The sequence below is a fragment of the Lemur catta genome, chromosome 16, assembly GCF_020740605.2.
Source record: "Lemur catta isolate mLemCat1 chromosome 16, mLemCat1.pri, whole genome shotgun sequence".
In the NCBI taxonomy this organism is placed as follows: Eukaryota; Metazoa; Chordata; class Mammalia; order Primates; family Lemuridae; genus Lemur; species Lemur catta.
This window is the reverse complement of record NC_059143.1, coordinates 9327896-9353521: the sequence shown is the minus strand read 5'-3', so window position 1 is coordinate 9353521 and position 25626 is coordinate 9327896. Positions and strand designations below refer to the sequence as shown.

Genomic DNA, 25626 nt, shown 5'->3' with positions numbered 1-25626 from the left:
ACTGAAATATTCCCCTTCCTTAAAGTGGAGCTCTACATATTCACGCTTCCCCCCAGGCTTTGAAAGCGGAAGTCAATCAGGTTGTTTTATTCAGGTCTTAGCAAAACTGGAAGGACTTTCTCTTTTCTTCTTATTCTTTTTTTTAAAATATATGAATATTTGCCCAGAATCTTCTGAACTGGAAACTACAAGAAACATCTTATAAAATGATGCCTCTTTGGTAAAGGTACGTATCTATGGCAAGAGGAAAAAAAACTTTTATTTTGAAATATGCAAGTTTTACCCATTTAAATTCGTCAGGAAACTCAAGCTAGAAGTGATTATAATAGTACATCTAGGAATCTGGGAGAATGCAGCAACATTTTAAAATTCTCAACTCTGGCTTACCATATCTTTGACATATAAGAAGAAAAGGTATAATGTGTTGTGTTATGGCAAATTTGTAGTAGGCACACAGGCACACGTGTGTGTGTGTGTGTGTGTGTGTGTGTGTGTGTGTGTGTGTGTAGTGTTCTCAACAGATACTACCAAAGATAGTCTTGAAGAATAATATTCCTAATCTTATAGAGCTATGTAAAATTTATACTACGATAATAGAAATAACATGAAAACACAGCCCAGAGATTATGGATGATATCAAAACAATTTCTACACAGTTGATTATAAGAGAATTTAAATAAATTCTTAAGTTATATGCATAGTTACATTTGTAAATTGATTGACCTGGTAAAAGACAATGGTTAAATGATTAAAGCAAGAGATATAAATGCCCAGTGTTTACTAGAGCTAACCCATATTACCCATGATACCCACTCTCCAATAATAGCCTCACATTAACTCCATCCAGAAATTGTCCTCATTTCTTGAATATAAAATATGATTAAAACCTAAATTATATATTGAATCAAAAAAGGGCTTGGATAGCCAAAGCAATCCTAAGCAAAAAGAACAAATTCAGAGGCATCACATTATCTGACTTCAAATTATACCAGAAGGCTGAAGTAACCACAATAGCATGGTACTGGTATAAAAAGTAGACACATAGATCAATGGAACAGAATAGAGAACACAGAAATAAAATCATATACCTACAGATATGATAGAATGACAGATATTCAACAAAGGAGACAAAACATGCACTGGGGAAAGGATGCCCTCTGCAATGAATGGTGCTGGGAATACTGGATAGCCACATGCAGAAGAATGAAACTGGATCCTCTCTCCCACCACAGACAAAAATTAACTCAAGATAGACTGAAGACTTAAATCTAAGACCTGAAACCATAAAAATTCTAGAAGAAAATCTAGGACAAACTCCTCTGGACATTGGCTTAATCAAAGAATTTATGACTAAGACCTCAAAAGCAAATATGACAAAAACACAAATAAATAAACAGAACTTTATTAAACTAAAAAGCTTCTGCACAGCAAAAGAAATAATCAACAGAGTAAACAGACAACCTGCAGAATGTGAGAAAATATTCACAAGCTATATAACCAGCAAAGGGCTAATATCAAAATCTACAAGGAACTCAAACAAATAATCAAGAAAAAAACTAATAACCCCATTAAAAAGTGGGCAAAAGACATGAACAGACATTTTTCAAAAGAAAATACACAAATGGCCAATAAACATATGAAAATATGCTCAACATGTCTAAGCATCAGGGAAATGCAAACTAAAACCACAATGTGATACTCCCTTAACACTGTCAGAATGGCCATTATTAAAAAGTAAAAAAACAATAGATGTTGGCTCAAATGTGGTGAGAAGGGAATGTGTACACACTGTTGGTGGGAATGCAAACCGGTACAATCTCTATGGGAAACAGTATGGAGATTCCTCAAAGAACTAAAAGTAGACCTACCATTCAATCTAGCAATCCCACTACTGTGTATCTACCCAAAGGAAAAGAAGTCAGTATATCAACAAGACACATGTACTTGTATGTTTATTGCAGCACAATTCATAATTGCAAAGATACAGAATCAACTTAAGTGCCCATCAACTGATGACTGGATAAAGAAAATACACACACACGTACCCCCCATGGAGTGCTACTCAGCCATAAAAAATAATTGAATGATATCTTTTGCAGAAATTGGATGGAACTTGAGGCCATTATCCTAAGTGAAATACCTCAGGAACAGAAAAACAAATACCACATGTTCTCTTGTAAAGTGAACACTTATACGTGGGAGACAAGCAGGGGGTACAGAGGGGTATAATGGACACTGGACTCAGAAGGGAGAAGGCTGGGAGGGGGAAAGGGATGAAGAATTACCCATCAGATACCATGTAAACTATTCAGATGACAGGCACATTAAAAGCCCTGACTTCACTATACAATTCATGCATGTAAGAAAAAACCATTTGCACGCCTGAAATCTGCTGAAATAAATTTTAAAAACACAAAAAGGGTTAAATACAATAAAAACTATTTGAATTTCCTTTAATAGGTAAGTTAGAATTTATTTACCTGATGGTTTACATGCCTCATAAATCCTATTAAGAAATTCAAATTCAAGAAACATCCAATGCTCTAATTTTTGTCTTTTCCTTTCTAGAGAGAAGCTAACTACAGGTACTCATTGCTTTTCATTTTTCATTTCTCAGACCCTGGAATTATGAAGTTTTGAAGACGCTGCCCTCACTCACATGAGCGCTCCATCATAACAAGGTCGGGGACTAGACAAGAGCCAATCACATGGCATCACCCTGGCAGCCATGCCCATCGATGGAGTCTGGAAACAGGATACTCTCTCCTGCCTGCTACCTCTCCCAAAACATCCCATTGTTCTCACCATCATGTCTTCAGTATTTCATTTTTTTCTTTAAGCTTCATAGAATGCTTTTCATTTAACTCTTCTTTTTACATTCTTCTAGTTCATTCAGAAGTTCTGAGGCCAACCTTTAAAGGCTACTTGGTAGGTAAACTCATGTCAACTATTTTTAATATTACTGATAATTAGACAATACAAATAAAACCATCAGTTAACCCTATTTGCATCATGTGGGATGAGCAAAAGTTCGGGGAAGCTGCTGGTTCAAAGCAGAGCATGCCTGCTGTGTCTTTGTTCACAACCTTTTCAGAACCCGGCAAGGAAAGGTGAATCAACAACACCTAAGAACAGTGTGGGGGCAACTCGGCTTGATGGAGTGGGAGAACTGGCCTCGAGTGGGCTGCTCGACCACCTCAAGAAGCTGTCAAGGGACACTATTTGTGACTTTAGCACCGGAACCACAGGAGAACAATCTCCAGAGAGCTCTAAGAGACAGACCTCCACACTAAGGTCTGACTAACTTCGAGGATAATGGCTCAAATTTAGCCAGAGGCCTTCAGATGGCCAGTTATTTCACCTGGAAATGCCTGCCCCTCAGAAATCTCTAATGAGAAGGCAGAACATGCCAAACTCTCAGGGCTGTCGGACAGACTCTGTGTGGATGGAAGCGTTCTATACTCGTGCCATCTGATACAGTGGCCACTAGTGCCATCCGATCCAGTAGCCACTAGCCACATGTGGCTGTTGAGCATCAGAAATATGACTAAGTGTGTCTGAGGAGCTGACGTTTTAAACTCTATTTAATTTTCATGAATTTAAGTTTAAGGAGACACATGTGACTCGTGACTACCATACCGAACTTTGTAACTCTAGCTTAAACACACACACACACACACACACACACACACACACACACACACACACACAGCCTGAGGAAGATTCTCTATAGCCACTTACTCCTAGTGATGTCTAGAAAGTGGCTCTGCCACCTCCTCCAGAGTCCTCAGCTGAGACAGAGCACCCTCCCAATGATGGCGCCTCTACTCTGTGCTCTTGCCCCTGCCTGGCCTCCCTTCCTCTCCTCTCCCTCACTCAGCACCGACGTTTCCGCCGGTCCAGCCCCACCCTCATACTCCGTGAGCCCTACAGATTTGCGCAAGTGGCCAAGCACCTACGTGTCTTTACTTTATTTCTTCAATGGATACTATACCTTTTTTCTTTTAAGTTTTAGTAGATTTACACATATAACATTTATATTCAAGTATGCTATTGGAGAGTGCCTCCCATTATGTCTTACAGAGACATTTGCTTTGGTTCATTGAAAAATGTTTGAGGTACTGGCTTCCAGGATGGCCTGGAAACCGCAGTAAGGCAAGGACTTCCTGCACTGCACTTGGATCTCTTCTATCCAAACAAATGTCTTCTTGCTGCACACATTATATGACTTATTCTTTTTCTTTATTTATCTGTGGTGTTTGTTTTACATATTTGTGTATTTGGACAAATTCGATGTTAATTCTGTTCAGTTTTAATATATATATTCTGTTTCTAGATCACCAATATGATATTTTATCTATATATATATATGTATATATTTTACCAATTGATGGGGATAGAAAAACCAGCAAGGATATATACATTTATTTGCATTTGTTTTTCCTTATAAGCATCATCTATCTACTCCATATTATCATTAGATATTTAAAACACAGGCATATTCTACAACACAACTTCACATTTTTTATTTTTTCACAGAATAAGAAAGAGAGAAAAAGAAATAGAGGCCAGGTGAAAAAGGAAAAGGGAAAGGTAAGAGGAGCTGGAATTTCTCTAGAAGATGGCAAGTTTCAGGACTGGGACGGGGCAAGGTGGTGACCATATCTGAGAAGATACGTACTTCTTAGGAAAACTGTCAGAGAACAGAGACTCTGGAATGTGATGTGGGTCTGGGAAACACCTTGTAAGTCCAAGAAGGCTCTAGAAGGGCAGAGGCAGGCAGGCAGCAGGAAACGTTTTAAAAGGGCCTTTACAACACAGAGAAGGGAGTGTCACATGGGCAGCTGGCTCCAAGAGGCTCTTTTATGATGCTGTATGTAGCTTCTAACTTGCATCATGTTTTTCATTCATCCCTGCAATAATTTAAATAAGAAAAAAAATTTACCTGTGATGTCCTGAATAACGTGGACCACGGATATGGCCTATTCCTCGGCACCCCGGAGTAGGACAAACAGCTTGACCCGGAAGGATTTTCACATCATTTGCTCCTTCAGGAAGTAAAAGAACATACCTTGAAAACACTCTCATTAAAGAAGAATTTAAAAGACTAAAATACATAAATGATGTTAATTAAGACTTTACATATTAAAAATAAACCATTACCAAAAAACATTTATTGATTTCTTATATTTTATAACATGATTTAGCAGAAAATATCAGTGCTGTAATAAATAACACGAACAGCACAGCTCATATCAGAGAGGAAAATGAATAGGCGTTGAAGAAATTTAAAAACAAATATAAGAACATTCACTTCTTTCTGTCCGAGATTAATAACAGCAAAAGCAATGCGGCATGAGCCGAAAATGTAGGTATGTGAGGTCTGGGTTGTGCTTCCCTGGTGGAATCCTCACTCAGCCACAGCAAGGCTCCTCAAATGCTGCACAGAAATAGCGCTAGCAAACAGGGTGTGCTGCAGACAGCAGACCCGGGCCTCATACGTGCTTGCTCAAGAGCTGTCAAAGTTAGGTAAGGAAAGAACTGACATTAGACCATATTATGCTATAGTGCATAGTACATTACATACTATACTGTACTATATCCCATACTACACTGTACTATATGATATACTATACTATATCCTACACGACACTGTACTAAACTATATATTATGCTATATCCTATACTACACTGTACTATACTGTATGATATACTATATCTTACACTACACTGTACTAAACTATATATTATACTATATCCTATACTACACTGTACTATACTATGTACTATACTATATCCTATACTACACTGTACTAAACTATATATTATACCATATCCTATACTACCCTACTATACTATGTGCTATACTATATCTTACACTACACTGTACTAAACTATATATTATACTATATCCTATACTACACTGTACTATACTATGTACTATACTATATCCTATACTACACTGTACTAAACTATATATTATACTATATCCTATACTACACTGTACTATACTATGTGCTATACTATATCTTACACTACACTGTACTAACCTATATATTACACTATATCCTATACTACACTGTACTAAACTATATATTATATATATCCTATACTACATAGTACTATACTATATACTATACTATATCCTATACTATACTGTACTAAACTATATATTACACTATATCCTATACTACACTGTACTATACTATATACTATACTATATCCTATACTACACTGTGCTAAACTATATATTACACTATATCCTATGCTACACTGTACTAAACTATGTACTCTACTCTACTCTACCATATCCTGTAGGACGCTGCACTGTACACTAACCACTCCAGGCTGGAGATGAATTCTGTCAAGCCCAAGAGGCCATCTACCGTTGAAGATTATCGAGATTAAACCCCCCATATCCTGTTCTATGATTTTCCTCAGTTTCCCCCGCCCCCAAACACACACACACACACACACACACACACACACACACACCCCGACAGGCGTCAGTCCCGGGGCGCCGTCCCAGGCCGCCATACCCCTCTGGGTCTTGTGTCACTGGCCATCCCACCTTGCCTTCTCCCCTCCCAGCTCTCAGGCTTCCATCTCCTGTTCAGCAAACTCCTTATTCCCTCATCCTCGTCTGAGTGTTTCTCCCCCTCCCAGCTCTAGCTCCACGGGACGCTGGCTAGGGACTCGGCTTCCCTAGGAGGAGCTCCGCCCGCCCGCCAGGGGCCTCAGGACTGGCGGAGGAGCAGGTGTCCCCGTCCTCCCTTCTCCTCGGGCGTCGCTCTGGGGCTCGCCTCTAACGCTCCTGCCCCCTGAGGCCGGCGGCGCGGGCCCGCGTCCCTCTCCTGCCGCCCCCACGCCACCCAGGGCAGACCGGCACCGGCTGGCCGTGCTCTACGCCGCCCCGGCGCCAGCACTGCCCAGGCCAGCTCGGCAGCACACGGTCACGCCGCCCACCTGCTGGCCCCGCAGGCCATGGGCTCCGTCCGCTCACACGCACAGAAAACCCTCCGGAGCTTGTCGCCACCCAAAACGGCTCTGCTTCCAAAATCACTGAGCAACACCCCATCTGGCTAACTATCCTCAGGCTGACTAACTAACCATCCTCAGGCTAACGTCTAAGAAGAGGTTAGGTCCCCATTTTATAAAGCATTTACCCCAACAATAAATTAAACAATTATTTGTTTAATGTTTACCTCATTTATTAGACTGTAAGCCGCAAGCCTGAGTCTGTTTCACCATTGTGTCGCCAGTACCTAGCCTGACAAATAGTGCTCGGTAAACGCTTACTGAATGAATAGGTGAGTGTTCCATAGTTCTTCCCTGAGGTGCTCACAGTCTAGGAAAGAGGCGTACATAGCAACCCGAAATTCACGTTACAGTGTAATTACACTGCATTAAAATACTGACTGACGCTAGGTCCCAATATGTGGTGATGTTAGAGCAAATATTTAAACTCAAATTACATTTTCATTACATTGAATGAACAATAGGAAAGTACACCTTAGACATTTCTTATGCTCTCATAACTTTGTGAAACATATTGAGGGATAAGCAGAGAGAAAAAGAGCTCCCCTATCCAAAGGCAGTTTTTGGAAACAGCTTTTTAACAAAACAACTTTTAAATAAATCGGAGGAGTTGGTGTTTAAATATTGTAAACCAGTCCCTAATTTAAAAATATGCTTCTGTCATTCAGTAAACAAAAGGATCTATGAGAAAAGAAACATAGGGTACATAAACAGACTTTTGTCTAAACTGCTTCTCACAACACACTACCTAGGCTACCACCAAAAAGGCTCAGGATGTTAAATCCATAAACAAATGAACAAAAAAATACTCTCCATCAGCCAATCCAGATGTAATTCTGGACAACATTCCACACACAGTGACCTCTCAATGAATGCTACTTAATATTGTTTTCAGTACTATTTTAATACACTTGATTAAATTAAAGCTTAAAGTGATATTTTTAATATTTATCAATGCATATTTATCTCCATATCCCTTACGGGCACCATAATTCTCTCGTTGGTAGAGCTGGAAGGAGAGGCATGACCTCGACTGCAGGGAGAAGAGTTATCACATTAAAAACCACAGCAAAGGATTTAACAAAGGAGTCAAGAAGAAGAGGAAATAAAAATGCATGGAACCTAGCAATTTCCTCATTAAATACTGTATGATGAAGTGTAATGGGCTGAATCAATGGTGAATTAGGCAGAGAGCTATCCATGGGGGAAAAGAAACCCACAAATTCTACAACAGTTCACATTATTGCCTCTAAGATAAAGGAAACCCATGATGAAATTAATGTTTTTCTTCCAGAAAATAATCATATTTTTCCAAGAATATCTTACTTGTAATTCAGATACTTAGAGAATTAGATTTCAAGAAAATAATGTTCTCAGCTCCAAACGACTTCTTCAGAGACACCATCCCTGACCATGTTAGCCTTTCCTGCCTTCTTTTTACCACTTATCCTGAAATTAGTTTCCTAGTTCATTTGCTTATATCAACTGTTTCCCTCTCTAGAGTGAGGACATTTACCTCATCTCACCTGTTCACCACCGAGCCCCCAGCACCTACTGGAGCAGTGATTGGCACCTAATGAATACTCAGTAAGAATGTTTTATGAATGCATAAAGGATAATAAAAACAACAGCAATTAATACCTATAAGCATTTTAGAGGATCTTCACCACAATGCTGTGAGATAATCACTATTTCATTCTCATTTCATATCTTGGCTTGTCTAAAGTCAATCTCTAATCTTCTGTTTCTAAATATTAGAAGCTACTTGCTCTGTCGAGCAGCATGAACAACTCTTAATTTATTACAAGTCTTCTCTGAAAAACTTTACTCAGGTAGGAGTAAATCTAATGTCAAGGTTCTTTTTGCCAAAACAAAAAAGAAATAGAAAATGTCCCTGTAAACTAAAATTATCTGAATCATGAATAATGCTTCATCCTAACATGACACTGTAGTAAGATGTCCTTACGGGATCAGTTACTATACGCAGCCAGAGCAAACACTGAGGTTGCCTACCCGGAATCCAGCCGCCTTGCTTGTTAACCACACCTTGATTTTGTTCAGGGCAGCAATGTGCCCAGCTAAAACTGCCATCTTTCTCAGCCTCTCTTACATCCAGACGTGGTCACTTGACACTGTCCGGGACAGTAAGACCTAAGGAAAGGCACTGTGAGGACAAATGCTTCTCTTTTCTATTAAAAGGGTGAAGACAAGACTGGCACTGCTTGGCCCACTTCCCCCTTCTTTGAACTTCCCGGAATGTGAATGTAAAAGCTCACGAGATGACAAGCACAAAGACAAAAGCAAAAGTGTTTTAGGAAAGAAGAGAATAAAGACAGACAGAGCCTGGCCCTTAACTCTGCCAGCCTGGGACCAGTGGTCTGTCATGTAGGAAAAATGACCCTCTCTTTGATTAAACCATCAAAAACAGATTTTTGTGTTACTTGCAGCTAAAAATTCCTAGGATAAAATAGCAATTTTATTTTGATTTTCCTTTTGTGAAATCAAGCAATTGTCCTTAAAAAAAAAAAAACCTAGAGTTGCATATGGATATTAGACCTATTGTCATGTAAAGATGATGTACTATACCAAGGCAAAAATCAAGAAATAAGAGATTATACTCATCTCTAGAAAATGAGAAAGGGAACTGTCTTATTTCACATGGCCCAAACTGGTGACTATGAGTGATGTAAATGAAAAGGCTTATTATTCTACCCAGAATGAGTTACAGACTGAGATCATCTTCCTCCTTTTAAGTAGGGTGCAGTTTCCTCTCAGAACTGTGGTTTTATTTGGTATAGAGATGACCAGAGCACAATGATAATATTGACACTGATTGAAGCAAATTAAGATGATCTATCCATTTCAATATATATATGAGTTCCAGATTGATACTGGCCAGCATCAAAAAATAAGAATCAAGCAGCACCATTCTTATCCTTGGTTCAATACTAATCACTCACTGCTGGAAAAGTATTCATTTTGACCTCATTCATTTAGCAAGTTCATTTTTTTTAATAGAGAAATGATATTAGCATTGGGTGGTAATATCCACTAGAGGTTATATAAAGACTGCTTCTTTGAAAAGGGAACAGGCTTAAATATCACTGGTAACAGACAAGTTAAGATGTTTTACTTTTTCTTATTTTTAAAATAAAAGTAACCACTGAGGGTTATTCCCTGTGTGCCTGTTCGGTGCCAGACGGAATTCCCAGTGCTAGAGCTGGGGAAGCAAACCAAACAGAAAGACCCCGGCCCCTTGGAGCTTTCCTTCTGGTGCCAAAGACAGGATAAACCATCAAATAAAAGACATATGAAGTCAGACAGTGATGGTGCCAGGAAGACCTAGACAGTGGGGTCAGGAAGAGAACGTGATGGGTGGACGTGGGGATGTTTTTTTAAGGCAGAGCAGTCAGGGAAGTAGTCGTGGTGTCTGAGTAGGATCCTACATGAGGTGAGAGCATAAGACACCTGGGACAGCGTCTGGGGTCACATGGATGACGAGAACGGTGGTGCAAGATGAGAGCATGTGGCCCAGGGAAGGAATCTCCTGTTTACTCTTGGTTGGACGGGAGGCACTGGGAAGCATTGCGTGAATCAGTGAAAACACACCTACTGAGCCCCCATTCTTTGAGAACCATTTACTTCTTCTACTGGAACTTGTAAAGCGCTTGAGGCATTGTGACTGGGGCTGGGGAAGCCTTGGGATGGCACTCACACCTGCTATTTACAGCCAGGGACGAGATGAGATCCGCAGGAGCGAGTGTTGATGGAGAACAGAAGACGCCTGAGGACTGAACCGTGGGCAATGCCAACAGGCAGAGACCGGCAGGGAGTGAGAAAGGAGGCTGAGAAGCAGCAGCCAGGGCAGCAAGAGGAAAGGCAGGAGGACAGCCTGGGGGAGTCACGTGAAGACCACACGAGGGTTAAGACTCGCACGCTGGCCTCTGGGTTTGGCATCGGCAGGCTGCCATGGCTGTGACAAGAATGTTTGCTGTGAAAAGATGTCAGCAAGCTCATGGAAGCTCAAGAGAGAATGGAAGAGAAAAAAGGGAAAAAGCTACAGTTTAAACTTTTTGAGAAGTTTTTATATAAAAGATGATATTAAAGTGGTTATAAAAACTGGGTTTATGCCCCCAAAAGTATTTTTATTATTGTTTTTGTTTGAGTGACGAGAATGTTTCCACAGAGGGAAAATTTGATATTGTGGAGAGAGAGGGAGTAATTGCAGGGAAAAGCCCTGGAGTGGGCACGCAGTGACAGGCCTCAGTGGGGAAGGGCTGCCGGCAGGAGCAGGGCTGTCACCAGCTCCCACAGAAGGGAAGGCAAAGCACACGTGTGCAGATGAGGGAGTGCTGGTGGCCTGTATGGCAGGAGGAAGACAAATTTCTTCACTGATAGCTTTTATTTTCTCAGCAAAATAGGCAGCAAGGTCAACAGCTGAGATTGAGAATGGGGCAGGAGAGCAAAAGCATTAAATCTGAAACTAAAAATACATAAAGCGAACTGTTCAAATATGTACATGTCCCCATTTCAAATAATTAAGCTTTTACTAACTTTATTCTGAATTGGAAAGTTTTAGGTTAGGACCCTGGTTTTTTCCCACCCCACCCCTCAGAAATTTATATTATAGTTTGCTAAGAAGATTTAATGAAATAATTACCCTTGAATGTTGGGGAATGCAAACAGGAAGCATTATCTTTCAAACTGAAATTGTAGGTTAATCATACCCATTCTCTGTCTCTTAATTAAATTAGGGACAATAAATACCAGTTGTGCTGTAATAATGAGTTTCTCAAACAGAAAAAGAAAACAGTATAATCAAACACCACAGTCACTTGTCCTTGGGTTTCAGGCTATTGTATGTCATGATATATAAATAAAATAGAACCATAATTTTGTGAAATGGAAATGCAACAAAAGAATTGATAAAGTTCCTAAAAATGTGACTTTTATACTTACTTGATGATCTAGAAAAATCTTCAAAGTATTACAGTGGTAATATTAGTAGAGAAAGATAGTCTATCTACCTAATGTAGGAAAACATTTAGAAATGTTGTAGAGTCCTAAAGAGGACCAGTGAATGTAGCAATACCTATCTATCACACAGAAAAACATCCTACAGTAAGAAAAGAGTGCAAAGGCAGTAAGTCCCTTTCACAGATCTGGCAGAGCTATGGAGCGGTTACAGCAAAAATAAAAACATGTTATATGGGGCTTTGCTTATTATTTAAAATGAGACAGAAGACCACTTATTTAATAAAGAACTGGCAAAGATTGTCTTAGCAAAACATTATAAAATGCATTTATCATACATTGAGCTTTACGTAAAAGATTATAATATAGTGTGCAATTGGTTAATTACACAAGGGTCCCATAAACAGATGACCTCATGTTTAATTAAATATGGGTACAGTATATGAGAGACCAGGTGTTCGATGGAAAATGCAATGATTTGACCTGCAGTGTCTGGATGAAGCATCTTAGAGCCGGCTGTGTATTAGCAGGAGATATTGTAAGGATTAGGGACATTAAAGAATAAAGGAAAAAATGGAGATTCAATTTCAGACATCTCTCCAAACATGTCATATATTAGTATTTTAAAGTAACGGATTTATACCACAGTTTATACCTCAACTATTTAAATGCACAAAACTAGGCTCTTTTTGTATTACAGAATAGACCTTTGTAAAATATTAGACTGTTTTATAACCCAGTTTTGACCTTTCAAAAAAACCAGGAAAATGACCCTTTTGTTGATCTCTGGAAAGGATAAAATTATGAGAGGCCCAAGCAGATAATGAGGAAGCACAGAATTTTAAGAGTAGAAAAAGACTTTAAGGATTATTGGCACACACACAAAAATATTTTATAAATAACTAAACAAAACTGAATTAAACCTACTGATACACTGATAGCCTTATTGTGAGGGACTGAAGAGTAATACGACATCTATAAGTATTTAATACAAATACTACTTGACTAGATAGCTCTGTTCCATTTTTTCCATTATTTTTAAGAAAGAAATAAGAATCTGTGATCACAATAGATGCATTTGTTTTTAAACTTTACATTTTATAATAAAAAAATCTCTTTCAAAGAAATTATGAAAAACTAAAACTACTTCCTTTTGCCTTTTATTATATATGAAATTAGCTTTAAAAAACAAAACAAAACAAAACAACAAGGAAAAAACCTACTTTGGTACTTGGTTTATGTCATGAATTATTCTCATCTCACCAAGTGACAACACTGCAAAGCCATCCCGTTCTCTCTCTTCCTTCCTCTCTCCCTCCCGCCACATCGCCTTAAGCAAAGTGACACTAAATTCAAGCCCAAAGGATGGTAACCTGTACCCTCCATATTCCCAGGACTTTTCTTACATGAAGGGAGACACGGGACAGGCCCAGCTGCAAGCACATCGAGGGAGCTTAGGAAGTGCTTTTGAGCCTCCCCAGTCCTTGAACTGCTTTCTCCCCCTTTTACCAAAAGAGCAATTTAGTACATTCCAGCTTCACTGAAGGTGTCATACCTAATTTTCTGACTAAAAAATCAAACTAACTAGTTGCTGACAGAAATATCATCTGTTCTCATAGTTAAACGTATATACATATAAAAGTTCTTTAGAATGAAACACTCTCTATAAATCCAGACTCCCGGATGGGGTGACTGTAACATATTTCCAATAAGCTGAAAAGTGTCTCTAACACTGTGACTACGGCGTCCACAATCACTTCTCAAATTAGCCTGACACGGCTGCAGTAGGAGTTTCCCTGACCAATAAGCTTTGGGCCCTTCTTAACAGAAAACGTTGCGAGCTGTTTGAAAAGCTCTTAAAAATTTTTAATTACATTTCTCCCATGGCTTCTGCCCTAAACCTAACTCTACAATTCATGACATTCCCTTATTGAATTACCTGTGAATAGACTTGGCAGAGCTGCCAAGTTTCTGAATAGAAGGAAATCTTCCACCCTGATGTCTGTAACAGATGCTTCAGCGAAGTGGAAGGAGCAGCGCGCCTCCCTGCCGACACCCCTGCACTGGGTTACCCCTGTGGCTTTGGACTTGTCCGGGCTGTAGAACTGGGAAAGAAGGCCAAGCCCGCATGGGGTGTGTTTGTGCTGCCCACGGGAGCGCCATGCAAGGAGATGCAGTAGACCTGACTTCCTGACCGATCAAAACAGCAAACAGCAATGCTCACTTTCACTGTTAATATGCAGGCGCTCCATTCAGAGGAGAGAAGGCTCCCATGATCATTTACCGTTCAAATTATAACGTGCCACTGGCCATGTGAGCATCACAGTGCCACAGACCACCTGAAGTGCCACCTCAGTACAGTCTAAAGCAGCACCAGGGTTCACAAGGTCAAAGACCGTGCACACAGCAGGACGAGGACCCTGGGGGTCTACTAGAAGGATTGGCATACAGAAATGGAAGGGACTGAAAGATGTCTAAATATATAAATTTCTAGGTCTCATAAATTCAGAATTGCAGAGGTAAGCTTGTGAGTCTTATTTCTTAAGTGTTCTCCATCCAGGCTGGGAACCACTAATCTAGTGCACTCACTTATTTTTCTAAATAAAATAAAAGTTTAGAAGATCATATACATTATGTCAGCTCATAAATCACATTGTGATATTCAGGACAAGAATTCAAGATTCCTAATTTGCAGGATCTGTGCTCTGTGAACAATAAGCAACTGCTATAATCATTTTTTTAAATTTTAAAGTATTTAATTGACAAAGATTGTACATATTCAAGATGTAAGCTATGATGATTTGATATACATATATTATACATTATATAATGATTACCACAATAAATTAATTAACACATCATTTACCACCCATGCTGTACATTAAACCCCCACAACTTGTTTATCCTATAACTGAAAATTTGTACACTTTGACCAACATCTCTCCATTTCCTCCACCCACCTACCCTAGGCTCTGGTATCTACCATTCTACTCCTTTCTTCTATTAGTCAGACTTTTTTAGATTTTATATATGTGAGATCATATAGTATTTTTCTTTCTGTGCCTGGTTTATTTTACTTAGCATAATGTCCTCCAGGTTCATCCATGAAGTTGCAAACAGCAGGACTGCCTTCTTTTTTATTGCTGAACAATATTCCACTGTATATATACACCACATTTTCTTTATCCATTCATCTGTCAATGGACACAGGTTGTTTCCATATGTTGACTATTGTGAATAATGCTGCAATGAACATGGGGGTGCAGGTATCTCTTGGAGATACTGATTTTATTTCATTTGGATACATAACCAGAAGTGGGAATGCTGGATCATACGGTAGTTATAATTTTTAAGGGAATCTTATAGATTCTATACACTAGTAACAGTCAAACTGAGAGACAAATCAAGGACTCAATACAATTCACAATAGCTACAAAGAAAACAAAATACCTAGGAATATACTTTATAAAGGAGGCTAAAGACCTCTACAAGGAGAGCTATAAAATACTGCTGAACAAAATCACAGATAACACAAACAAAAGGAAAAACATTCCATGCTCTTGGACTGGTAGAATAAACATGGTTAAAATATCCATACTGCTCAAAGCGATTTACAGATTCAGCACAATCCCATCAACATACCAATGTCATATTTCACAGATCTAGAAAAAATAATCCTAAATTCACTGGGAACCAAAAAAGATCCCATATAGCCAAAGTAATCTTAAGTAAAAAGAACAAATCTGGAGGAATCACATTACCTCACTTCAAATTATACCACAAGGCTATAGTAATCAAAGCAGCATGGTATTGGTATAAAAGTAGAGACATAGACCAATGGAACAGAATAGAGAACATGGAAATAAAACCATCTACCTACAACCAACTGATTTTTCACAAAACAGACAAAAATATACCCTGGGGAAAGAAAGCCCTATTCAATAACAGTGTTGGGAAAATTGAATAGCCACATGTAGAAGAATTAAACAGGACCACTATTTCTCACCATATATAAAAATTAATTCAAGATTGATTAAAGACTTAAATGTAAGGTCTGACAACATAAAAATTCTAGAAGAGAACATAGGAAAAACTCTTTTAGACATGGGCCTAGGCAAAGAATTTATGACTTAGATCCCAAAGATAAATATAGCAAGAACAAAAATAAATAAATGGGACTTAACTAAATTAAAAAGCTTCTGCACAGCAAAGGAAATGATCATCAGAGTGAATGGACAACCTACAGAACAGGAGAAAAATATTCACAAACTACATATTTGACAAAAGACAGATACCCATAATCTACAAAGAACTCAAACAAATCAGCAAGAAAAAAATAAAACAACCCATCAAAAGGTGGGCAAAAGACATGGACAGAAGTTTTTCAAAAGAAGGTAGGCAAATGGCCAACAAACACACCAAAAAATGCTCAACATCACTAATTATCAGGGAAATGCAAATTAAAACCACAGTGAGATACCTCCTTACCCTTATCAGAATGGCCATTATTAAAAAGTCAAAAATGATAGATGCTGGCATTGATGCAAAGAAAAGGAATGTTTATACACCGTTGGTGGGACTGCAAATTAGTACAACCTCTATGGAAAACAGTATGGAGATTCCTCAAAGAAACAAATGTAGAGTCACCATTTCACCCAGCAAGCCCACTGCTGGGTATCTACCCAAAGGAAAAGAAGTCATTTTATCAAAAAGACACCTGCACTGAAATGTTTATCAAGGGCAATTCACAACTGTAAAGCTGTGGGATCAATCTAAGTGCTCTTCAATTCATGAATGGATAAAGAAAATGTGGTATATATAATACTAATATATCCCATGGAGTACTACTCAGCCATAAAAAGGAATGCAATAATGTCATTTGCAGCAGCTTGGATGGAACTGGAGACCATTATCCTAAGTAAAGTATCTCAGGAATGGAAAACCAAACACCACATGTTTTCACTAATGAGTGGGAGCTAAATGATGGGTACACACGGGCACAAAGTGATATAAAGGACATGAGAAACCAAGAAGTAGGGAGGGTGAGTGTGTGATAAAAACTTACCTACTGAGTACAATGAACACTATTCTGGTGACAGGTACACCAAAAGCCCTGACTTAAGCATAATAGAAGATACCCATGTAACAAAATATTTGTATCCCTTTAATTCCCCCTTAATGAATATTTTAAAATAAGAAAACCCCACAAACTGCTGGGCTCCCCCGCTAGAGCTTCTGATTCAGTAGGTCTGGGTGGAGCCCCCAAATTTGCCTCTCTAACAAGTTTCCAGGTGAGGCTGAGGCTGTTGGTCTGACACCCTACTTCGAGAATCACTGGAACATCTCTGTGGTTGACATTTCAAGGGTTCTGTAATAAATACTTCATATATTTTCTCACAAAAAAAGACTCCTTCCATGGTTTTTTACTCATTCAAGTAGGTTATGAAAAATGATTTTAAAACAATACAACCAATGATAACACTTAGACTGTGTGTCACCATCATCCCCTTGGAATCTCCCACCCTCTGCTTTAGGGCTACTTAACAAATGAGATATATTGCTAGGAAGCAACTAGTTCTTTGACGCCAACTTCTCAGACTGCCTGCTGTCTTTCCTGCTTTCTAGACTTGGTCAGTTTGGGCCATAAAGAAAGCAAATGGCAGCTGATGAACAGCGGCCAGCATGTCACTGACTCGGAGCCTCAGTTTCTTCAACTTCAAAATGAGGGAATGTCCAAACTGATCTGCTCAACATGATTATTTTAAACTATTGAATAATTAAATGAAACACTGACTGTGGTGGCTGTTTGTAAATTCTAAAGGAATTTGTTTCAGACTGTGTTCAATGAAGTTGTGCCAGAGGTCTCTGAGAGCAGCCCCTGGCCCACCCAGGCCTCCTCCAGAGCAGCTCTGCTTCAGCCTGCTCTTAAATATAGGGGCTGTGGAGAATTTCAATTGAAAAAAAGGTTCTGTTGCTAATGAAGATGGGGTTAAAAGTTTAATGATAGCACTGTTACCTCCACTCCAGCCTGGGCAACAGAGTGAAACTCTGTCTCAAAAAAAAAAAAAAATTGGGAGCTACTGCCAATTCAATATTTGTTATCAGATAAAACATCCCTGGAATCATGACTTTTATCAATGGAAAAATATGGAGATATATATATATATATATATATATATATATATATATATATATATATATACACACACACACACACACACACATATATATGTATGTATATATAGACTATTTTTTTCACAAAAATATTTTATAAATTAATCTATTAAAAGAAAGCAGGGTAGGCTAGATTTCTCAGAGGACAGCATGCAATACAAACAGCAACAGCATTTTGGAACCAGAATAAGAATCAGATGACCTGGCTTTGAATCCCACCGCCAACTTTTAGCAGTGGTATGACTTTGGACAATGTGTTTTCAGGCTTCGTTCCCAGTTTCTTCAAAATACATTTTATACAAAATAAATCTTGCCTTGTTGTGAGGCTTAAATGAAAAAAAAAAAAAAAACTGCTTTTGCTATTTGTGGTCTTTTATGATTCCATAGGGTAGTTTGTTCTATTTCTGTGAAAAATACCATTGAAATTTTGTTAGGGATTACACTGAATCTGAAAATTGTTTTGGACAGTATGAACATTTTAACATGAAGTCTTCTAATACATGAATATGGAGTATTTTTCCATTTATTCCTGTTTTTTACAATTTCTTTCATCAATGTTTTATGACTTTCAGCGTATAGATCTTTCACCTCCTTGGGTTAAATTTATTCCTAAGTATTTTATTCTTTTTGATGCTATTGTAAATAGAATTATTTTCTTAATTTCTTTTTGGATAGTTCATTGTTAGTGACAGAAACTGAACTGACTTTTATATGTTGACTTTGTATTCTGCAACTTTACTAATTAGCTCTTACAGTGTTTTTTTGTGGAATCTTTAGGGTTTTCTATATATAAGATCATGCCATCTGCAAACAGAGATAATTTAACATCTTCCTTTCCAATTTGAATGCCTTTCATTTCTTTTTCTTCTCTAATTGCTGTGGCTAAGACTTCCAATACTATGTTGAATAGATATAGCAAAAGTAGCCACCCTTATCTTGTTCCTGATATTAGAGGAAAAGCTTTGAGCTTTTCACCATTGAGTATGATCTTAGCTGTAGGCTTATCATAAATGGCCTTTATCATGTTGAGGTAAATTCCTTCTATACCTAATTTACTGAGAATTTTTATCATGATAGGATGTCAAATTTTGTCAAATGCCTTTTCTGCATCAATAGAAATAATCATATGGCTTTTTTGTCCTTCATTCTCTTAACGTGGTATATCACATTATTGATTTATATATGTTGAACTATCCTTGTATCTCAGAGATAAATACCACTTGGTCATGGTATGTAATCTTTTTGATGTGCTATTGAATTTATTTTGCTAGTATCTTGATGAGGATTTTTGCATCTATGTTCATCATGGATTTTGGCCTATAATTTTTGTTTTCTTGACTGTCTTTGGTATCAGGATAATGCTGGCCTTTTGAAATGAGTTTGGGAGTGTTCCCTTCCCTTCAATTTTTTGAAAGAGTTTCAGAAGAATTGGAGTTAATTGTTAAATGCTTGGTAGAATTTTCCTGTGAAGCCTTCGATCCTGGGCTTTGCTTTGTTGGGAGTTTCCGATTACTGATTCAACTTCCTTACTCATTATCAATCTGTTCAGATTTTCTATTTCTTCACGATTTAGTTTTGATAGGTTGTATGTTTCTAGGAATTTATCCATTTTTTCTAAGTTACCAGTTTGTTGGCATATAATTGCTCACAGTAGTCTCTTGTAATCCTTTGGTATTTCTGTGGTATCAGCTGTAATGTCTCCTCTTTCTCCTTTTTTTTGGTTAGTCTAGCTAAAAGTTTGTCAATTTTGTTTATCTTTTCAATAACCAACTCAGTTTGTTGATCTTTTGTCTTTCCTGTTTCTATTTCATTTATTTCTGCTCTAATTTTTATTATTTTGTTCCTTCTGATGACATTGGGCTTAGTTGATTCTTATTCTAGTTCCTTGAAGTGAGAAGTTAGGTTATTTATTTGAGATCTTTATTTTTTCTTAATGTAGGCACTTACTGCTATAAACTTTCCTCTTAGCACTGCTATTGCTGCATCTATAAATTTTTGTATATTATGTTTCCATTATAGTTTGTCTCAAGATACTCTTTGACTTCCATTTTCATTTCCTCTTTCACCCACTGGATGTTTAGGAATGTGTTGTGTAATTTTCACATATTTGTGAATTTTCCAAAATTCTTCCTATTATTGATTTCTTGTTTTATACCATTGTGGTCAGAAAAGATACATCAGATGATTTCAATCTTCTTAAATTTGTGAAGACTTGTTTTGTGACTCAACATATGATCTATCTGAGAGAACGTTCCACATACGCTTGAGAAGAACTTGTATTCTGCTGCTGTTGGGTAGAAAGTTTTATATATGTCTGTTGGGTCCATTTGGTCTATAGTTTTATCCAAGTCCAGTGTTTCCTTATTGATTTTTTGTCTGGATGACTTGTCCATTGTTGAGAGTGGCATATTGAAGTCCCTGTCTATTTCTTCCTTCAGTTCTTTTAATATTTGTTTTATAAAATAATCAACATTTTTATATGTTTATATGCACAAACTTTCTTACCTCAACTATTCCTAGCTTTAAAAGATAGCAAGGGTAGCTATGCACATCAAGGTAGTCAAATATCTGAAATGAACAGAATGGAGTTCCAGCATGTGTTGAAATTCAAACACACACACACACACACACACACACACACAGAGGAAGAAAAGGAGGGAAAGAAAGGCATTTAAGTAAAAGTATGGGTGATCCTATGTTACTCAGGAATGAAATCTGGGCACTAGCACAAGGTGGAAGTGAGAGAATGCAACTCTTCTCCTCAGTCTCAATGTGTTTCTCAAATGTGAGAGTTTTCCTGAACATGGAATGGTCCTGGTGTTTAAAAATGCAGTATGGTTTTCATATAGCATGACCCTCAACTCATGCCAATGACTTCACCTAATGCTCAACAATGCCGGCTGTTTAGTTCAGTGATAGACCAGGGTGACCCACTCTGCTGAGCTTACAGAGACATACTTCTCAATAATTTTGACTAAATGTTTTTTGTCTTACTCACTGAATTCAGAATCTAACCCTAGAATAAAATATGACTCCACTGTGCCGCTGAATTTTCCCTGGCTGCCTGGCATGTGTACAATTTGATCAGAGGTGTCACATAAAAGATTCCTCTTCTTTTCTAATGACTTCCATTAAAAAACAGGTTCTCTGACATGAAAAAGACAATGATGACTTCAAAGAAAATTATGAGGGATATTCTGGTCAATCTAAAAAATATAAACTGTACATTAAAAAATGAAAATTTCCATAACCATATTTCTTTTACTCTGCTTTATAATTTCTTGGGACAATAAAAGCTTTTAATGTTCAGCAAAACACTCAAGTAAAGCAGCAATAAGGAGAATGTGAGTTATCCAAGGGGAGTAATGTCTTGGAGAAGAGGGTCAGTAATGCAGAAGAAAAAGTGGTATACTGTCAGCAGCTGTCTCCTCCTCTAAATGACCTCAGACTAGTTGGTGATGATAGAAATAACATTAAGTATAGAAAATTTTTGTGAAACACTGAATACAAGTACAATTAGAAGTATTCTGGAGAATGCCCTAAAGTGGGTGAGATGCAGTAGAAGAAAGAACTGCCGAGGGTTAATTCTACCAGGCCACGTCAAATATGGTAGGGAGAGGCTACAAGCTGGTCAGAGCAGTTTTCACTTTGTATCTGCAGTGCCCTGGATGAGAAGCCCCTAAGTATGCAATCCTATGAGAAGGTCCTGAAAGAAAAGATTTATGGTTCCCATTGCTGGAAGGACAGGTGCAGAGAGCTGCTAACCCAAAGACCACTGTAAAGAAATCTGCTCTCTCTTATAATTGTGGTAATCTTGTGTGTTGAGGTTAAGTTTACTACTTTGCTAAGAAAAACAAATTCTAATTTTTACTTTATGGTTTGAAATGAATATCAAAGCATGAATGAAAAGTAATATATAAGCCAAAAAGGCTCTTCATTCCCAAATGGGCTATAAAATTTTCAATTCTCTAAGTTTGTCATTTATGGCTCATTGAATTTTAGGTTTGTGTGTATTTTCAGCTTATTGATTCTTGTTTACTTAGAATGCAAAGTAAAATGAAAAAAAAACCATAATCTTTATATAGCTCTCTTTCATAATGCAAATAGATAAAGTTTCTTTAATATTAAATAAATATTAAATATTAAAAAATTTGATTCCATGTTCATTCCTAGGAGTCAGCTAAAGATACATCTACTTGTAAAATAAAGGTAGGAAGTATTATCTTAGTCTTTCTAATACCATGAAAGACAAATGAACAAAAGATTTTCTAAGATGCTAATACCACTAAGCTTGTCTTTAAAGTAACCCCCAAAGCTGCCCTCACCCTCTTCCTATCCTCACCCTGACTCCCAATCTTGAAAGAAGACATTGCTATAAATAAGCATCTTTGAGAGGAGGAAGTTTAATCTCTTAACACTAAATACCAGCATATGCAGTAGCCTAAACAGCCGCATGCCACCTTTTCTGTGACTTGCTTCGCCACTGACTACCAAGCTACACAGCCAGGTGTTCACAGGACTAGCTTTCCTTCTCAACTGTGGCTTCTGGCACCTTTATCATCATGGTCACCAACGTAGAACTATGTCCCATGGGACTCTGCAAGTCCTAGCACAGTGGCTAGTACAGCAGAGATACCAAATAAGTCTTTATTCAGTTACCACAGCAACACTGAGATAGTAAAACCCTTCCTCAACTGCTCAAGGTTTCCATTCACCAGGTGTTGTAAGGTCATGGAGGGCAGGGGTATAATAATTGCCTCCCCTTCCCTAGAAGGTGTCATAGTCTTCTGAATAGAGTTGAAATTCTTTCAGAGAAATCCTGAAAGGTCTCTTGCCTAACTCAGGATGTCCACTGAACAGCCAGATACCGACTTGCGTAAATCTATGGCCGATACGAGTCATCAATCGGTAGAGGGTACGAATGTGTTTGGCCTAACTGTCAAAACACTGAGTTATTTCATGACTTTTAGAAGTTAGTAAGTATCTTACCTGTTTCAAAGGTCTGTAAATTTGCAGAGTGGTGCCTTGTTTAATACAATCTATAATTGTCTGTACATGGACCGAGACTGCCACGCCACGCCGCATCTCAGCTGTGAGCACAGACCAGCAGAGAATGAAGTCACCCAGCTACGCTGAGAAAATAATCTGTAGAACTGTTCTGAGCTGGCACTAGTCATCCAAAGACCAAGTTTTAGAGCAAAGTAAATGGATTCTGCCCTCACACCTCCAGAAGGTAGAGACATAGGACAAGCACTTCAACAAGGAACATTTAAAACAGACAATATCATTAAGACTATAAGTACATTTTGAAATGTATTATTTTTTCTTGATAAGTCTATCATGTAGATCTGTAATTAGGGACTTCTAAAATAGCTAACTTTTTCTTTAAAACACAATATGCTGTAATTGTCTATTAAGTCAATGAGTACTTAGGGACTCTTTAAAACTGCTGATTGCTTTCGTGCTGTATTTTGGAAGAACAAGTACTGAAGAGTCCTTATGAAATTCTCTCAGAATGAAATTGAAAATGTACTGTTACCTGGCTAAGTTAACAATATTTCTTCATGGAAATGACATACATTTGTCATCATATTTATTGTTCCATAACTGGATTATAATTACATAAACTCTCATTTTATAATCTAAGTGAATTTCTGTCTCTGACTAAATAAAACTTTTCTAATTCCATGCAGTTTCAATGCTCATTAATGATTATTAATCATTCATTTCTTAATGTAGATTAAGTATTTTATCTCACTTAACAGCATAAACACTGTACCAGTCCATATGGTATATTTACAAGTCATTCTGTTGCATTTGTACATCTGCCATGTAATAAACCAAATTGGAAAAAAAATGAGCTATATCTTTTGTCAAGTTATGTTCTATTATGCTTGTTTGTATTTAACAGTTAAATAAAGCAGCAATATTCTCAAGGTCTTTAACAGAAATTATAAAGGCTACATATATTATTATTTTTGTACTATTATTCTATTAATATAGGCTTTAACTTCACAATAATGCATAATTTAATTTACTTTGTAATCAAACATTACAATTACTTCCAAATATAAATCAAAAAGAAGCTAAAAAAAGAACTATGATAAAATTATTTAGACTTGGAAGCCAGCTAGGAAATCTCATTTTCTGACTGTCAACTTCCTATTTATGAATGTTTCCTTCGTCAGTTGTGGAGGGTTGTTTTGGCCCGTGTCTCTCCCGCTAGGCCTGACCGGATCAACTCCACAGCCACTACCCAAGAACTCACTCACTCCATAAGGGCTGCAGGCAAGAGCCCGACGTGGCCTCTGGAGGTGTGTGTTGACTTGGTATAAGTGATTGGCCAACTGAGACAAAGGGATGAATATATAGATAAATGTTTTTTGGAAGCCAGACCTGGAAAAACACTACCAGAGACAATATCCACTGTCCCTCTATTCATGAATCTTACAGTCCCATGGGGACTAATGACAATTAAAATAATTACATGCTGCGATATGCACCATGGAGAAAAGGAAGTAGTGAAGTGAAAGTACTAGCGGTGGTTGTTCTTCAGACAATAGGGCTCGGGAAGGCCTCTCTAAGAAGGGACCATTCATGAGATGAATTCTAAAGGGTGAGAAACAATCACCAATTAGACAAGCAGATAGACGATCCTGGACAGAGGAGATAGCATATGCAAAGGCCCTGGGATGGAAAGATTCCACGTTCAAGAATTGAAGGAAAGGGGTGAGTGTAGCAGACAGAGGTGAGAGGAAGACAAGCAGATCAGAGGTGTGTACATGAACATTCCTTCTCTCTTCTCACATGTCTCCCTCTGTTCTCATGTGCCCCCTCTTCAGGCTGGCATTGAAATGGGCATCCATTTATGAACAGGGAACTCCAAAACAAGGCTGGGAGAATACTAAGGGGTGGCCATACAGCTCAAGGAAAAGACCCCACATAGCTACTTGCACACGGCAGAAGGTGAGGACGCAGCAGCGGTCACTGGCCTAGTTAATGAGCCCAAGGCCATACTTCTGCTTCCGCACAGCCTGCGCGGCACGTGGAGCAGACCCGGAAGTTCCTACATGCCTCAGCCTCAGCGAGGAAGCACAGGGTCTCTGAAAGGGCTGATAGGTGAGCAGAAGCCTGGGGTCAAGATACAAATGCCACATACAGAGAAGCTTGGGGACTAGAGCAAACAGCTAGGGTCATACTCCTTGGGGGAAGTATCTTGAGGTACGAACCCAGGAGATTCAGGGAAGCCCAGCAAGGATTTCTCCTTATGGAAAAGTAAGGCTCAGTCTTTTCCCTGGAAAGAGCTGTGCACCCCATGAGCTGCCGATTCTCATGAATCATGGGAAGTCGCTGCAGACGCTCCAGGTATGAAGCTGGGCTGCAATGTCATCTATTTTTGGGTTTTGCCACCCTCTTCCCCTCATGCTTCATGCAACATTG

At 38.3% G+C, this 25626-nt stretch overlaps 1 protein-coding gene across 7 annotated transcripts in view; it reads right to left on the bottom strand.

Annotated features, from left to right (window-relative positions):
- Positions 1-25626, bottom strand: part of L3MBTL4 (L3MBTL histone methyl-lysine binding protein 4) — a 404316-nt gene that overhangs the window by 156526 nt on the left and 222164 nt on the right. For all 7 annotated transcript variants that reach the window (XM_045527505.1, XM_045527504.1, XM_045527503.1 and 4 more), the window contains one exon: positions 4946-5048. In XM_045527505.1, coding sequence (XP_045383461.1) covers positions 4946-5048 — 103 coding nt within the window. The remainder of the gene's footprint in view (positions 1-4945; positions 5049-25626) is intronic.